General features: G+C 45.8%; 1 protein-coding gene across 1 annotated transcript; it reads right to left on the reverse strand.

The window, feature by feature from the left end:
- Window positions 1–2,122: 2,122 nt before the first annotated feature.
- On the reverse strand, window positions 2,123–10,808 carry LOC124025696 (general transcription factor IIF subunit 1-like; the record flags this gene model as incomplete). Its single annotated transcript, XM_046339035.1, has 8 exons — window positions 10,605–10,808; window positions 10,249–10,325; window positions 8,917–8,963; window positions 7,952–8,024; window positions 5,847–6,040; window positions 5,516–5,686; window positions 5,147–5,355; window positions 2,123–2,282 (listed from the first exon to the last, which is right to left on the reverse strand). Coding segments are annotated over exons 2-8 (866 nt in total), but the record flags the coding sequence as incomplete, so codon positions are not given.
- Between the last annotated feature and the right edge of the window lie 6,692 nt (window positions 10,809–17,500).

The following is a 17,500-nucleotide window of genomic DNA, read 5'->3' on the forward strand; positions in this document are numbered from 1 at the left end:
AGGGTCGTTGTCCTGATGGAAGTTGAACCGTCACACCAGTCTGAGGTCCTGAAGCCACTCCTGTGTTGTCTTGGCTCTGTACTTAGGCGTTGTCCTGTTGGAAGTTGAACCGTCACACCAGTCTGAGGTCCCAAAGCCACTCCTGTGTTGTCTTGGCTCTGTACTTAGGTCGTTGTCCTGTTGGAAGTTGAACCGTCACCAGTCTGAGGTCCCGAGTGCTCTGGAGCAGGTTTTCATCAAGGATCTCTCTGTGCTCAGGTCCTCTTTCCCTCGATACAGACTAGTCTCACAGTCTCTGCCGCTGAAACACATCCCCACCGCATGATGCTGCCACCACCATGCTTCACCGTAGGGATGATGCCAGGTTTCCTCCAGACATGATGCTGCCACCACCATGCTTCACCGTAGGGATGATGCCAGGTTTCCTCCAGACATGATGCTGCCACCACCATGCTTCACCGTAGGGATGATGCCAGGTTTCCTCCAGATGTGATGCTTGGCATTTAAAGAGTTCCAATCTTGGTTTCACCAGACCAGAGAATATTGTTTCTCATGGTCTGGGATTCCTTTAGGTGCCTTTAGCAAACTCCAGAGGAACTCAAAAGCTCTTTCAGAGTGACCATCGAGTTCGTAGTCAACTCCCTGACCTAGGTCCGCTCAGTTTGGCAGGGCGTCCAGCTCTAGGAAGAGTCTTGGTAGTTCCAAACTTCTTCCATTTAAGAATGATGGAAGTCACTGTGTTCTTGGGAACATTCAATGCTGCATAAATGTTCTTGGGAAACATTTTTGTACCCTTCCCCAGATCTGTGCCTCCCACAATCCTGTCTCAAAGTTCTACGGACAATTCCTTCAACCTCATGGCTTGGTTTTTGCTCTGACATGCACTGTCAACTGTGAGACCTTATATAGACAGGTGTGTGCCTTTCCAAATCATGTTGAATCAATTGAATTTCCCACAGGTGGACTCCAATCAAGTTGTAGAAACACCTTAAGGATGAACATCTCTGGAGACCTGAAAAACGGCTGTGAAGCATCGCTTCCCATCTAACCTGACAGAGCTTGAAGGGCCCCTGAGTGGCACACCGGTGTAAGGCACTGCATTTGTATGCTAGACACATTACTACAGACCCTGGTTCGATTCCAGGCTGTTTCACAACCGGCCGTGATTGGGAGTCCCATAGGGCGGCGCACAATCGGCCCAGCGTCGTCCGGGTTTGGCCGGAGTAGGCCGTCATTCTAAATAAGAATTTTTTCTTAACTGACTGTCCTGGTTTTAAATAAAATGTTAAAATAATGATAAATGGAAACAGGATGCACCTGAGCTCAATTTAGAATTTCATAGCAATGGGTCTGAATACTAAGTATTTCAGTTTTCATATTTAATAATTTTGCAAACATTTCTTTAGAAAAACTTTATAGGTTTATAGGGTATTGTCTGTAGACTGTTGAGGATTTAAAAAATGTATTTAATCAATTTTAGAATAAGGTTGTAACATAACAAAATGTGGGAAAAGTAAAAGGGTCGGAATACTTTCTGAATGCACTGTATGTGTGTGTGTGTGTGTGTGTGTGTGTATCTGTGAGTCTGTGTGTGTGTGTGTGTGTGTGTGTGTGTGTGTGTGTGTGTGTGTGTGTGTGTGTGTGTGTGTGTGTGTGTGTGTGTGTGTGTGTGTGTGTGTGTGTGTGTGTGTGTGTGTGTGTGTATCTGTATATTTATCTGAGTCTGTGTGTGTGTGTGTGTGTGTGTGTATCTGTGAGTGTGTGTGTATCTGTGAGTGTATCTGAGAGTCTGTGTGTGTGTGTGTGTGTGTGTATCTGCACGTCTGTGTGTGTGTGTGTGTGTATCTGCGAGTCTGTGTGTGTGTGTGTGTGTGTGTGTGTATCTGCGAGTCTGTCTGTGTGTGTGTGTGTATCTGCGAGTCTGTCTGTGTGTGTGTGTGTGTGTGTATCTGCGAGTCTGTCTGTGTGTGTGTGTGTGTGTGTGTGTGTGTGTGTGTGTGTGTGTATCTGTGGGTCTGTGTGTGTGTGTATCTGTGAGTCTGTGTGTGTGTGTATCTGTATGTTTATCTGTGAGTCTGTGTGTGTGTGTGTGTATCTTTGAGTCTGTGTGTGTGTGTGTCACCTGCTCTCATCTGACATGTAGTCGACTTCCAGGCCCTCAAAGTCTCCATCGTCACTGTCCTCATTAGCCTCGCTGTCACTGCCCCTCTTCTTCTTCTTCTTCTTCCCCTTCCCCTTCCCCTTCACATCCCCCTCTTTCTTCTTGGGCTTGCTGTCTCCATCTGACAGGAAGAGGAGGAGAGAAAAGAGAGGGAACGTAAAGAGAGATGCACCTTCTAACAATTCAACAGTTGAACATGTAAAATGTACTTATTTGTTGGACATTGAGATGCGTCTTCAGCTAACAGACACGTGGTTCATACACACTGTATACTAGTGATGAGCACCGACATGGATAATCCACGTTGAAATCGGTTGCATTTTTTCCTGTTAAATATCAATATCATATCACAATATCAGAAACACTTTGCTGTACATGTTGTTTACCCAAATTATAATGTAAAATATTTGTAAAAAAATAATAAAATACATTGCATCTGTGTTCATTTCTTGTGTGTGTGTGGATCTCTGTGAAGTCCAGACAACTAAGGGGTCTGTGGTGATTTTCACCATTTGTTTGGATTCCTCACGTCTTAATCATTGTTAAGAAGAAGTTTGGTCCATATCGGATGTTAGGAACTATATTTATTGAATATTATATAAATCCTATCAATTTAAATGGCCAATTTGGGTGCAATCAACACGCTTTCAATTTGAGTTCTAATTGTCTTTCAGAAAAATAACGTTCAAGAAATGCTAATCTGATCTGTTTCTAACTGCAGATACCATTTCAGATCAATCTGATTGGTGGGTGTCCAAAACTTTTCTTGTGCTTTTTGAGGTTGAATGACTCCCATGCCCCTTTTTACTCTGCTTTCATTCTCATCATTACTGGGCTCTCCCTTCCTCCATCCCTCTCACCTCCCTTTCATCCTTCTCTCCTCCCTCCCTCCCTCCCTCCCTCTCTCCATCCTTCTCTCCTCCCTCCGTCTCGCCTCCCTCCCTCATTCTTCTCTCCACCCTCCTTCCATCCTTCTCTCCTCCCTCCCTCCATCCTTCTCTCCTCCCTCCCTCCATCCTTCTCTCCACCCTCCTTCCATCCTTCTCCTCCCTCCCTCCCTCCATCCTTCTCTCCTCCCTCCCTCCTCCATCTTCTCTCCTCCCTCCCTCCCACCTCCCCTTTCATCCTTCTCTCCTCCCTCCCTCCATCCTTCCTTCTGACCTCCCTCTCTCCATCCTTCTCTCCTCCCTCCCTCATTCTTCTCTCCCCCCTCCCATCCTTCTCTCCCTCCATCCTTCTCTCCTCCCTCCCTCCATCCTTCTCTCCTCCCATCCTTCTCTCCTCCCATCCTTCTCTCCTCCCTCCCTCCATCCTTCTCTCCTCCCTCCCTTCTCTCCTCCCTCCCTCCATCCTTCTCTCCTCCCTCCCTCCATCCTTCTCTCCCCCTCCTTCCATCCTTCTCTACTCCCTCCCTCCATTCATCCTCCCTCCCATCCTCTCTTCCATCCTTCTCTCCACAGAAGCTGCTGTCACTTTCCTCTACTCCATCTCAGTTGACCTTTCTGCGACTCCTCACATCCCATCTCCTCGCCTCGTTCTCAACTGTATTGGAGAAGGTAAAGACGAGAGGATGCAACAAATCGAGGAAAGATGAAATCGCACGCCACTGTTGCTCATCACTGCTCAGCTCTCCTCTCTCCTCACCTTCGTCCATCTCTCCTCACCTTCTCCTCCACTGCTGTCGCTCTCATCACTGCTCAGCTCCTGCAATCCGTTTTGTCACCAAAGCTCCATATACTACCCACCATTGCGACCTGTACGCTCTCGTTGGCTGGCCCGCTTCATACTCGTCGCCAAACCCACTGGCTCCATGTCATCTACAAGACCCTGCTAGGTAAAGTCCCCCTTATCTCAGCTCGCTGGTCACCATAGCATCTCCCACCTGTAGCACACGCTCCAGCGGGTATATCTCTCTAGTCACCCCCAAAACCAATTCTTTCTTTGGCCGCCTCTCCTTCCAGTTCTCTGCTGCCAATGACTGGAACGAACTATAAAAATCTCTGAAACTGGAAACACTTATCTCCCTCACTAGCTTTAAGCACCAACTGTCAGAGCAGCACACAGATTACTGCACCTGTACATAGCCCACCTATAATTTAGCCCAAACAACTACCTCTTTCCCTACTGTATTTAATATATTTATTTATTTTGCTCCTTTGCACCCCATTATTTTTATTTCTACTTTGCACATTCTTCCATTGCAAATCTACCATTCCAGTGTTTTACTTGCTATATTGTATTTACCTCCTCACCTCATTTGCTCACATCGTATATAGACTTGTTTATACTGTATTATTGACTGTATGTTTGTTTTACTCCATGTGTAACTCTGTGTCGTTGTATCTGTCGAACTGCTTTGCTTTATCTTGGCCAGGTCGCAATTGTAAATGAGAACTTCTTCTCAACTTGCCTACCTGGTTAAATAAAGGTGAAAAAAACACAAGAAAAACCTTCTCCTCCACTGCTGTCGCTCTCATCACTGTTCAGCTCTCTTCTCTCCTCACCTTCTCCTCCACTGCTGTCTCTCTCATCACTGCTCAGCTCTCTTCTCTCTTCAACTTCTCCTCCACTGCTGTCTCTCTCATCACTGCTCAGCTCTCTTCAACTTCTCCACTGCTGTCTCTCTCATCACTGCTCAGCTCTCTTCTCTCCTCACCTTCTCCTCCACTGCTGTCTCTCTCATCACTGCTCAGCTCTCTTCTCTCCTTACCTTCTCCTCCGCTGCGGTCTCTCTCATCACTGCTCAGCTCTCTTCTCTCCTCCACTGCTGTCTCTCTCATCACTGCTCAACTCTCTTCTCTTCTCTCCTTACCTTCTCCTCCACTGCTGTCTCTCTCATCACTGCTCAACTCTTCTCTTCTCTTCTTACCTTCTCCTCCACTGCTGTCTCTCTCATCACTGCTCAACTCTCTTCTCTTCTCTCCTCACCTTCTCCTCCACTGCTGTCTCTCTCATCACTGCTCAACTCTTCTCATCTCTCCTCACCTTCTCCTCCGCTGCTGTCGCTCTCATCACTGCTCAGCTCCAGGTCATCCTCCAGGTCATGGATGCGCAGGTCCCCTCCTCTTCCTCCCTTCTTCTTTTTCTTCTTCCCCCCCTTCTCGCCTTCCTCGTCGTCATCGTCCGGCCCTCTCTCCTGCTCCCGCAGGCGCCTCTGGAGCATGATGCTGAAGTGGTTCACCACCTTGTTCCTCCTGAGGGGGAGGGGAAGTAGTGTGTACCCCAGTACGTTCCCCCACATCTACCCCCTAGTGTTTTTACCTGAGGGGTGAATTTGCACCCCCTATCTTTATTCTTCCCCTCAGTATTTCCCCTTCTCCTGTCTCTCTCCCCTCCACTTCACCCTCTCCTCACCTGCCCCACTCCTCCTCTGCCTCCTCGGCGGTCAGCGTGCGGTGTTTGGCCTGGGGCACGAAGTTGTACCAACCGTTGACGGGGAAGGCCTCAAAGGCCCCGTCGGGACACTGGGTAAAGATGTAGTAGGACGCATTCTCCGTTATGCCCCCTTTCTTCGTTCCCTTGAACCTGAAACAGAGAGAAACATGTTGATAATAAAGGATAGTTCAGGCTATATGGGAGTTCCTCCTTGCCCTCGGATCGACAGAAAGACAAAGGATGGCTTGGTAAGTATTTGTGAGAGACCAGAGCTAAGTAAAGGTAAGATCAAGGCCTGTGTGGAGCCTACCTCTTCCCTGCCTTGCCGTTGACCTTGAGGATCCAGGGTTGGTCCTCCACCTTGAACTCCCTGGTGACTATTCCAAACTTCTTCCTGCGTGCCTCCTCCCTCTGCTTCTTCCCAAACTCACTGCCTGCCGCCCCCTCCTCAGTCTCCTCCACACCATACATCCTCCTGTTACTCATGTCCCGCTCCATACGAGCCTGGGGGGAAGGGGAAAGGAGGGAGGAGAGAAGACAGAGCGTGAGACGGATGGGACAACGGGAGCAGAGTAGGGAGATGAAGTGTAGAAGGTAATATAAATAATAGAAGGGGAGGAGAGGAAGGTAGAGCGAGAGACGGGGAGGGAGAGAGAGACGGGGGAGGGAGAGAGAGACGGGGAGAGAGACGGGGGGAGAGAGAGACGGGGGGAGACGGGGAGGGGTAGAGAGAGACGGGGGGAGACGGGGAGGGGAGAGAGAGACAGGGGGGAGGGGAGAGAGAGACAGGGGGGAGGGGAGAGAGAGACAGGGGGGAGGGGGAGAGAGAGGCGGGGAGGGGGAGAGAGAGAGGCGGGGAGGGGGGAGAGAGAGAGACGGGGAGGGGAGAGAGAGAGACGGGGGGGGGAGACGGGGAGGGGGACGGGGAGGGGGAGAGAGATGGGGGAGGGGGAGAGAGACGGGGGAGGGGGAGAGAGACGGGGAGGGGGGAGAGAGACGGGGAGGGGGAGAGAGACGGGGAGGGGGAGAGAGACGGGGAGGGGGGAGAGAGACGGGGACGGGGGGAGAGAGACGGGGACGGGGGGAGAGAGACGGGGGGGGGGAGAGAGACGGGGAGGGGGGAGAGACGGGGACGGGGGAGAGAGAGGGGACGGGGGAGAGAGAGACGGGGACGGGGGGAGAGAGACGGGAGGGGGAGAGAGACGGGAGGGAGAGAGAGACGGGTAGGGAGAGAGAGAGACGGGTAGGGACAGAGAGAGACGGGAGGGAGAGAGAGAGACGGGGAGGGGAGAGAAGAGAGAGGGGGAAGAGGGGGGAGACAGGTAGGGAGAGAGAGAGACGGGGAGGGGGAGAGAGACGGGGGAGAGACGGGGAGGGGGAGAGAGAGACGGGGGGGGAGAGATGGGGGGGGAGACGGGGAGGGGGACGGGGAGGGGCAGAGAGAGACGGGGAGGGGGAGACGGGGAAGGGAAAGAGACGGGGAGGGGAGAGAGACGGGGAGTAGGAGAGAGAGACGGGGGGGGGAGAGAGAGACGGGGAGGGGAGAGAGAGACGGGGAGGGGGAGAGAGAGAGAGAGACAGAAACGTGGAGGGGAGAGAGACAGAAACGGGGAGGGGGGAGAGAGAGAGACAGAAACGTGAGGGGGAGAGAGACAGAAACGGGAAGGGGAGAGAGAGAGAAACGGGGAGGGGAGAGAGAGAGAGAGGGAGAGAGACGGGGAGGGAGAGAGAGACGGGGAGGGAGAGAGAGACGGGGAGGGAGAGAGAGACGGGGAGGGAGAGAGAGAGACAGGAAGGGGAGAGAGAGACGGGGAGGGAGAGAGAGAGACGGGGAGGGAGAGAGAGAGACGGGGAGGAGAGAGAGAGGGAGGGAGAGAGAGAGACGGGGAGGTGGGGGGAGAGAGACGGGGAGGTGGGGGAGAGAGACGGGGAGGTGGGGGGGGAGAGGGGGAGGTGGGGAGAGAGACGGGGAGGGGAGAGAGAGACGGGGAGGGAGAGAGAGAGACGGGGAGGGAGAGAGAGAAGGGGAGGGGGAGAGAGACGGGGAGGTGGGGGAGAGAGACGGGGAGGTGGGGGGAGAGAGACGGGGAGGTGGGGGGAGAGAGACGGGAGGTGGGGGGAGAGAGACGGGGAGGTGGGGGGAGAGGGGGAGGTGGGGAGAGAGACGGGGGGGGGAGAGAGAGAGAGAGAGAGACAGAAACGGGGAGGGGGAGAGAGACAGAAACGGGGAGGGGGGAGAGAGAGAGACGGGGAGGGAGAGAGAGACGGGGAGGGAGAGAGAGAGCGAAGGAGAGACAGACGACAGGGAGAGAGAACGAAGGAGACAGACAGGGAGAGAGAATCATTGAGTGTTCTTGTAGGCTATTGAGGAAAGTTGTAATGAGAGGGAGTTTCCCAGAGAGTTGGCCTGCATACCTGGGTCCAGGAGGAGCAGTTTACTTTGTCCCCAGAGTTAAAGGCCATGATGCTGTACTTCTTACTGGTGTTCCTACACACACACACAGGTTAGTGGTGTAAGCTATGTCATGATTCATGTAGATACCACATCATGTACAGTGCATTTGAAAGTGTTCAGACCTCTTGACTTTTTCCACAGACCTTATATAGACAGGTGTGTGCCTTTCCAAATCATGTCAAATCAATTTAATTTTCCACAGGTGGACTTCAATCAAGTTGTAAAAACATCTCAAGGATGATCAATGGAAACAGGATGCATCGGAGCTCATTTTTAGGGTCTCATAGCAAAGGCTCCGAATACTTATGTAAATAAGGGATCTATTTATATTTTTTTTATAAAATGTGCAAAAATGTCTAAAGACCTGTTTTCACTTTGTCATTATAAACCATTGTATGTAGATTCAGGAGGGAATTATTTAAAAATATATATATTTTAGATTAATACTGTAATGTAAAGATCTGAGTGGCTGGTAGATTTTTTTAAATGTACCTGACACAGTGGCTGGTGAACCAAAAAGTAAATTGTATGTCCTGCTTGGAACACTACACATACAGAAGATACACTTAGGGAAAGTTAGCTGTTTTATCACCCAAGGTTTTTGTTTGAGATGTTTTTTTTTATGTGTGTTCACTCCCGCGTTTCCATTAGCTCAGGAAGTGTCGTAATTCAGATAGTTCAGGTAAATGTGCAACGCAAAAAAAACTCTGTGGGAATCCGTGTTAAAATGATGCACGTTAAGTGTCTTTTGTACTTGGACAATTATTTTGGGGTGATTTGAAAGGAGAGTGAGGTTCCATAACCGTATTGCAAGCAATGATTATTAACGGTTAGACAGAGAGTCGGGAATGTTGTACACATTGGCCCTGCTGTGGTCAAATGTTAAATGAGAACCCAATGGCTGTAGGCCTTGGATAGTACTTACTTGGGGACCCGGACTATGTACTCTGTAGAAGAGGAACTGCTGCCACCCTGTAAAAAAACACACACAGTTTGCTACACTACATATACAAACGTAAGTGGACACCCCTTCAAATGAGTGGATTCGGCTATTTCAGCCACACTCGTTGCTGGCAGGTGTATAAAAATTGAGCACACAGACATGCAATCTCAGTAGACAAACATTGGCAGTAGAATGCCCTTAGTGAAGAGCTCAGTGATTTTCAAATCCTTCAAAGGATGCCACCTTTCCAACTAGTCAGTTCGTAGAATTTATGCTGTTAGAACTGCCCCGGTCAACTCTTAACTGCTGTTATTGTGAAGTGGAAACATTTAGGAGCAACAACGGATCACCCACACAGTGGTAGGCCACACAAGCTCACAGAACGGGACCGCCGAGTGCCGAAGCCCGTATAAATCGTCTGTCCTCAGTTGCAACACTCACTACCAAGTTCCAAACTGCCTCTGGAAGCAACGTAGGTCAAGAACTGTTTGTCAGGAGCTTCATGTAATGGGTTTCCATGGCCGAGCAGCTGCACATAAGCCTAAAATCACAATGCCAAGCGTTGGCTAAAGTGATGTGAAGCTTGCCTCCATTGGACTCTGGAGCAGTGGAAATGCCTTCTCTGGAGTGGTGAATCACATTTCACCATTTGGCAGTCTAAAGGACGAATCTGAGTTTGGCGGATGCCAGGAGAACACTACCTTCCCCAATGCATAGTGCAGACAGTAAAGTTTGATGGAGGAGGAATAATGGTCTGGGGCTGTTTTTCATGTTCAGGCTCCTTAGTTTCGGTAAAGGGAATCTTAACGCTACAGCAGACATTGACATTCTAGACGATTCTGTGCTTCAAACTTTGTGGCAACAGTTTGGAGAAGGACCTTTCCTGTTTCAGCATGACAATGCCCCCGTGTACAAAGCAAGGTCCATACAGAAATAGTTTGTCGAGATCGGTAGAAGAACTTGATTGGCCTGCACAGAGCCCTGACCTCAACCTCAAGGAACACCTTTTGGATGAATTGGAATGACGGCTGAGAGCCAGGCCTAAATGCCCAACATCAATGTCCGACCTCACTAATGTTTTAGTGGCCGAATTCAGAATGGAAGCAAATCCCTGCAGCAATGTTCCAACATCTAGTGGAAAGCTTTCCCAGAACAGTGGAGGCTGCTATAGCAGTAAAGGGAGGACCATCTCCATATTAATGCCCAGCAAGCCTGACAATGAGATAAGCAAGCAACAGATGAAGCAAATGTGTTGAGCAATAGACTGATACCGTCATGTTGACCCTACAAGTAAACCATACACCCAATACTTACCAATGAAGCCATGGTCGACTGTATACAGAGGCAGTATGCCCCTATTCTTAGTCAAGCAGTCACCTGTAAGTGATCACCTGTTGAAGTATAACGACATTTTTTTCAGTTCATAGCAAGATAGAACACTATAGGACATGCTTAACTGACTTCGGTCTCAGCATATGCAGAAATGACTCATCAAAAGGCAGTTGTGGTCATTTATGTACGAACGTTAGCTATAGAACCATATATTTTGGATATTAAAGGCTTCGCCTCTTCCTCTGATAGAGCTAAGTTACTACTTACTGTACGTTAGTCTGTAGCTAGTTACCAGTAGGCTAAGACACTCAATAAATATATTGACCCAGTCAACCTACCTCTTCAAAATGTGCGAAACAAAAAGATGTTGCTTCATAGGTAATCAAACGTAAATCGTGGATAACATTTCATATTAGAATGTATCTAGCACTTAATATCTGGTAGCTAACGTTACTCATGCAGTCGTTAGTTAAATATTTGTCTTGGGTTAGTACTATCTGGTATCCTTTGGACGTCCCTACCCAACCTAACCATAAACCTTTTCCTTTATTTCGGTAGGGACGTACTAAGGATCTAAAATAACACTAACACATGACAAGTCCTGCTGCTTTCCGCCAACCGTTCCGTCAAGAATAATGGTCGGCCGGAAAACAAATTCAAACAGCACTTAGTTCTTAGTAGATAGGTGCCATAGGCTCGTGCCGCGAAACCAAAGAATATCCTATTATTAAAACAACTGTCCATTGTTTCCAGTTATCTACGAAATATGACCTATAATTCATTACAATTCCTTCTAAAAAGTATAATTATTGCAGTTAGATGACATCATCCTCTGTGAGGAAATAGCAAGCATATTGTAAACAGTTTTTGAGATAAAAGTTTGAGGTGTGATTTTTAATGCGTTGGCCACAAGTACGAGTATAACGGGTCAACATTATTTGCGTACAAGTTAACAGAAATTGACTTTTAAAAGTGAGATTTTCACTGTACAATTACTTTAAATCCTTGGTGACGATTAATGATTGAAAACATCTGGTTGACAACTGTTGAGAGACCTGCTGTGGTTCTACCTTGCTGCAAATTTGTCAAGACTCAAATTATTTTTATTTAACAAACTGTATCGGGCAATATATACACATTTTCATTGATAAATTACAGCCATACTATATTTGTGCACTTGTGAAGGAGTGTCCAATTTGTAAGTCGCTCTGGATAAGAGCGTCTGCTAAATGACTTAAATGTAAATGTAAATGTTACAACCCTGCCTGGAAAACGCACTCCGTTCACCTTTTATGGTACAAAAACACCCTCATTTGCTGTATGATTTGGAGATGTTGAAGATGCTATGAAAGTTTCTAAAAGATAATGCAATGGCAAATTAGATGACATTTATCTAAAGTAGTTGGTGTAATGTGTTTATCTTTTGCAGTGACCTTTTCTAACAAAAAACAAAAAAGTGCCAAACACTGGCAGCACATTTTGCAAGTTTGATTGTCTATTTGAACAATGCTACAGCAAACTTCTACGGAAAATACAAATTGTTGTACAATAGTTCAACCTGGTCTCATAGACTAGACATAACATAGTAAAACATCTGGGATACTCAATGAATATAATATGTTACGTTTGGTGTGGTGTGGTTACATAAGACAGAAGGTTACTTAAGGCAAAACTAAAGGGGGGTGGTTGGTTGGGGTGGATGGATGGATGGGTGTATAACGCGATTGTCTAGCAACCCAAAGGTTGCGTGTTTGAATTAACGTGATTGTCTAACAACACAAAGGTGCGTGTTCGAATCTCATCACAAACACCATTTGGCATTTTAGTTAATTAGCAACTTTGCAACTGCATACTACTTTTTTAGCAACTTTGCAACTACTTTGCATGTTAGCTAACCCTTCCCCTTCCCCTAACCTTAACCCTTTAACCTAACCCTTAACCTTAATCCTAACCTTAACACTAACCTAAACCCCTAACCCATAGCCTAGCTAAATTTAACCATCTAGCTATCATTAGCCACAACAAATTGTAATTCGCAACATATCATACAAATTGTAGTTCGTAACATATCAATCAAATTGTAGTTCGTAAAATATCATACGAATTGTAATGAGTAACATATCATACAAATTGTAGTTCGTAACATATCATACAAATTGTAGTTCGTAACATATCATACGAATTGTAGTTCGTAACATATCAATCAAATTGTAGTTCGTAACATATCATACGAATTGTAATGAGTAACATATCATACAAATTGTAGTTCGTAACATATCATACAAATTGTAGTTCGTAACATATCATACAAATTGTAGTTCGTAACATATCATACGAATTGTAATGAGTAACATATGATGGACATCCACAAATTAATACATACCATGCCAAACGTAACATATCATACTAATTTGAGCAGCCCGGATTATTTTGTTTATCAATAGATTATTGTGTTTCTATCTCCTCCCTTGGTATTGGCTCCACATTTAAATAGGCTATGATGTTGTGCTCCAATTGCACTGCAATTGGCCTACTGTAGCCTAAGCTGTCAAATATTTTAAATAGGCTACCTGTCTAGCTATTTATTTTCAAGGAAGTTTGGCTATTAAATGAGTGATGGATAAATGGTAGGCTAATATTTGTTGTGTTGTGGGAATAAGTCAGTCATGTCAGTAAAGGAGAGACGTCCTGCAATATGATTATGATTTAGGAGTATATAATACAAGTAAAATAAGCACATAAGCCACATGCTGCCTTGCGATCTCCTTACCAACAGCAAATGCATCTGTTTTATCACTAGGCCTACACTATAATGTTTAGATTAAACTACCATTATTATAATTCATCTGCATACATTTTTTAAACATTTCTCTCAAAATAACAATATTTGCTTGCAATACACTAGAAGTTGTGCATACGCATGATCTGAGAGTATGTGGACTGTGGAAAAAATTATACTTTCCTGTCGAGTTCATAATTGATAAATACCAACTTTTGCAGGAACACTGGCATACATACACAAGGGCTGCGTTCAGTAAGTCTTTACATTCTGGAATGTTTAATTGAACAGACACGGTGCTGTACTAAACGACCAGTTGAAAAACTGTGTGGAGTTGGGTTGTGGATTGGGGAACGCAGTCAGCATGCCCAATGCCCTTTAAATAGGTCACTCCTTGTTTCAAGCCACACCTCGCCACACCCACCAAACGGGAGCAAAAGTACCTCAAAACCTGTTCAATAACATACAAGAAAGAACGTTTTGGGTAAATGTGTTGTTCAGTACAAACCGTTCCGCAACTTAGCAAACGTTCAAGTGAACTGAATGCACCTTAGGTTTAGAGTCTTTTTGTGTGCATGCACCTTTGATAAATGAGGCCCCTGGACTGGGAAATGCTCATCTAACTACATTGTTTTTTTTGCAATTATTGGAAATTCAGAATAAGGAAGGGAATACTATACTATTACAGAAATATCAAGAAGCAAATAAACAAAAACATTATAGACTAGTATACAAATGAAGACTCAGAGAATTGACATAAGTGGGCTTTACATAGAATCTTTGCTTTGGCCTCCTCATCACTCAAATGAACCGGTCTGAACCCCTGAAAGCATGTTGAGAGAGGACTGCAGATAATGGTGGAAAATACATTCACAAATAAAACCAGGTTTGCACAAAGACAGCTGCGATTTACCTTCTCAAATCTTATTCACGTGAACACAGGGAGTTGAAAAACGTGTTTTTGTTCTTGGTTTCTTTATTTTCCATTTGTCTTGTCGGCGTGCTGTATTTACATAGAGATCATCAGATGCAACAGAGCATGCCCAGCTTTACAAGACAAATTGACAGCACAGGCAAAACAGTGAGCAATGACGCACTATTTTACTGATTTCTAGGTTCTACTTCTTCTTTCTGTCTTTGTTCTGTCTCGTCCATCCACAGTGTCACTCCATCACGCTATGAAGCTACTCATCAGAAAGAGGTGTCCTCCATAGGAATGAATGGAATTCTACAGTAATTAAATGTATTTTGTTGTTGTAGTGGAGACAGTAACATTAGTGCTCTCAAAATATATATATCTTCCAAAAACCTTTTTACAACGGTGGAGGAGCACAAACATGGCTGCATAGTGGCTTCAAACCAGCCCCTGGGATTAATCTAAGGTTTATACTCATCGTTGCCTCCATCCCATCTGTAATAACCCTTGTGTGAATGAGAGCATATTGGTGGTGTGAGGAGCCTGTAGCACTCACTTCACCATATAGGCCTGTTCGTTGATTGTCCAACATTCATATGTAGTTATATTTTGCCATGTCGGCTATAAGGGCCAAGTGGGCTACTGGGATAGGTCATAATTTTTAAAGATGCATTTCAATTACAGAAGGCTAACAACGACCAGATCTGATCTGTGGTCAAGCCACACCACAAGCATAACATCTCTAGGCTATAGGCCTAGTCTTGATGGTTGGATATTTCCAGAGATTACAAGAAAATCCTTAGTAGGCTTCTGAATTGCAAAGCCAATTTGAGTTGCCTATTGTAATTGTCTGAGGCTGTGTTATGAGCATTTACCACAGAGCAGGCCTCAAAATGGATGACATCCACCTCTTCCCCATCCATGCCATCAGTGAAAGACTAGCTTCTTACCTCAGCCATCGTCTCCCTCACTTTGTTTTGTTAAGATGGAGGTTTGTATCCAAACCTAAAATAGATCATTTGCATAAGTCTCAAACCTTCTGATAACAGAGTTTTGGATGGTGTGCAAATTGAGATGTTTCTCTTGGGATGCACGTATGGGTTAGACTGGGTGAAGGTATTCAATGTATTCAGCCCTGGAAGAGGGATCTGTCAGGATGAGCTACTGTTCTCTGTCTCTACTCCTGGGTGAGTGAACTGATATTTCAGTATTTTAGCCCAAATGATCACCATTTACTGCCTGCCCTTGACTTTGTCTTCTCCTTCCTTTCAGGTTCTCTGTTCATCATTGGGACTTCCTCTTATCCTAATGGTAAGTACCCACTGGGCACAGACTGGTTGAATCAACATTGTTCCCACGTCATTTCAATGAAATTACATTTAACCAATGTGGAATAGACGTTGAATTGATGTCTATGCTCTGTGGGAAGTTCTTTAAATAACCCCTGCATGTCCTTATTTGTATTCTATGTGATCAGTTTGATTATGAGTTCTGATATGTGGTAGGAGGTTTCACAGTAGAGAAGTAACTCATCGTAGGCCAATGTGTCCAGTTTCTCCTGATGATGGAACAGTGGTCCCATAGCTAAACCCTGGCATTGGGGCTCTATTGTCTTCTTCTTCCACCCAGGTTCCTGTGATGGCTACACGGCTCTGGATGAGCCTCGACGTAACTATGTCTTCAGCTCTTCCTCTATCCCCGGCTACCCCATCAATACCGACATACAGCGAACAAACATATGGGTGCGCTACGTCGGGATCGGAGGGGACACCGTCATTCCACAATGTGCTCCACTCTATTACAGCGGGGTATATTATCCCATCCATCTGACCTTTACACATCCTCAGTCTGAGTCTGAGACTCCAACTACGGGCAACGCGTGTGGAAACACAGGTTCCTGCTGTAATTACAATGTAGCTATTCAAGTGATCTACTGCTCTTCTGGAGGATTCTATGTGTACAGGCAGATGAACAACCACCCAATCAACTACATGGGTTATGTGACATGTGAGTAGCGAGTTGAGAAATCCCTGCTTTTTATTTGACTTGTACAGTACTCCTCCCAAACACATTTTATTGTCTATTTAGCTCTTAAGTATATTGAGCTGTTAAATTGTACTTTATCTGAAGTTTAATTGATGGATTGGTGTATAGTAAAAAAGTAGTAAATCAGAAAGAAAGCTACTTGTTTTTGAAGCAGTCAATCTGTTAAGGTCACAGAGACATTATATCTGACTTGAAGTGAACCTGCTCTTGTGTCCCATTGTTCCAACCTAAAATAGTAGACTGTTAAAGTAGACTGTGTGTCTGTTCTCTCTGTTCAGACCATAGGAACTGTGTGGCAGACTCCTGCGGTCCCCTTGCAGAGTGTAGTACAACCAAAAATGGAGGCTGTCAATGTGTCTCTGGATACAAGATACCTCCAAAACATCTACCCACAAACGAATCCTACGGTTGCCAAGGTAGAAGTGCCGTAGTAGCTATGTAATGGGCTGTCTGGTTTTATCAGTTAAATCAGTTTAGACAGTCCTACGTGTTTGATCAGTCTGTCTCTGTCTGTCTGTCTGTCTGTCTGTCTGTCTGTCTGTCTGTCTGTCTGTCTGTCTGTCTGTCTGTCTGTCTGTCTGTCTGTCTGTCTGTCTGTCTGTCTGTCTGTCTGTCTGTCTGTCTGTCTGTCTGTCTGTCTGTCTGTCTGTCTGTCTGTCTGTCTGTCTGTCTGTCTGTCTGTCTGTCTGTCTGTCTGTCTGTCTGTCTGTCTGTCGAACAGGACTAGGGGTAGGCACACTTTTTGGCTCAAGAGCCACATCAGGATTCAGAAATGGCAGATGTGTTATTCAAAATGTATTTAAAGGACAGAACAAGTATTTCTTAGAAAACAATCCACTGCGGGCTGCATTGAATTGACTAGCAGACCGGGACATTATTTTTCCACCCTTGATGTAGAAGATGGCCTCTAACTCTGTCCTAACCCTCCCCAACAGATATCAATGAGTGTGAGGAGACCGCTAATCTCTGCGGTCCACATTCCAACTGTACTAATTCACCAGGAGTCTACAACTGTAGCTGTCTAGAGGGGTTTGTACCCTCAGACCCAGCCTTGGCACTCAACCCAACCCGCAACCCCTGCACAGGTATGTTTACCACTCATACACCTACTGCACCAATCATATCAATAACATGAGATCAGAGTTTGAATTTCAGGGCTGCTATGAATGACATACTTGCATGTTTTGCTGTTTTTAACCCTGTGAATATATATGTGTGAATTTGTCTGCTGTCTGCTGCAAGATGTTTTTTTAACAGAAAATAAAATTGCTGAACGCTGTCTAGTTTTGTGTGCTTTGATTTGTGGAACTTTGTAAATATTGGCATATTAAATCTATGTCCCCCCAGATGTGAATGAGTGTGTGGAGATTGAGAAGGTTTGTGGTGGTTTTGGTAAATGTACAAACACACCAGGAAATTACACCTGCACCTGTTACAATGGATACAAGCCTGACGGACCCTTCGACTGCCAAGGTCTCTGAACAGCACTAACA

This window comes from Oncorhynchus gorbuscha, unplaced genomic scaffold, assembly GCF_021184085.1.
Source record: "Oncorhynchus gorbuscha isolate QuinsamMale2020 ecotype Even-year unplaced genomic scaffold, OgorEven_v1.0 Un_scaffold_2356, whole genome shotgun sequence".
Lineage (NCBI taxonomy): Eukaryota > Metazoa > Chordata > Actinopteri > Salmoniformes > Salmonidae > Oncorhynchus > Oncorhynchus gorbuscha.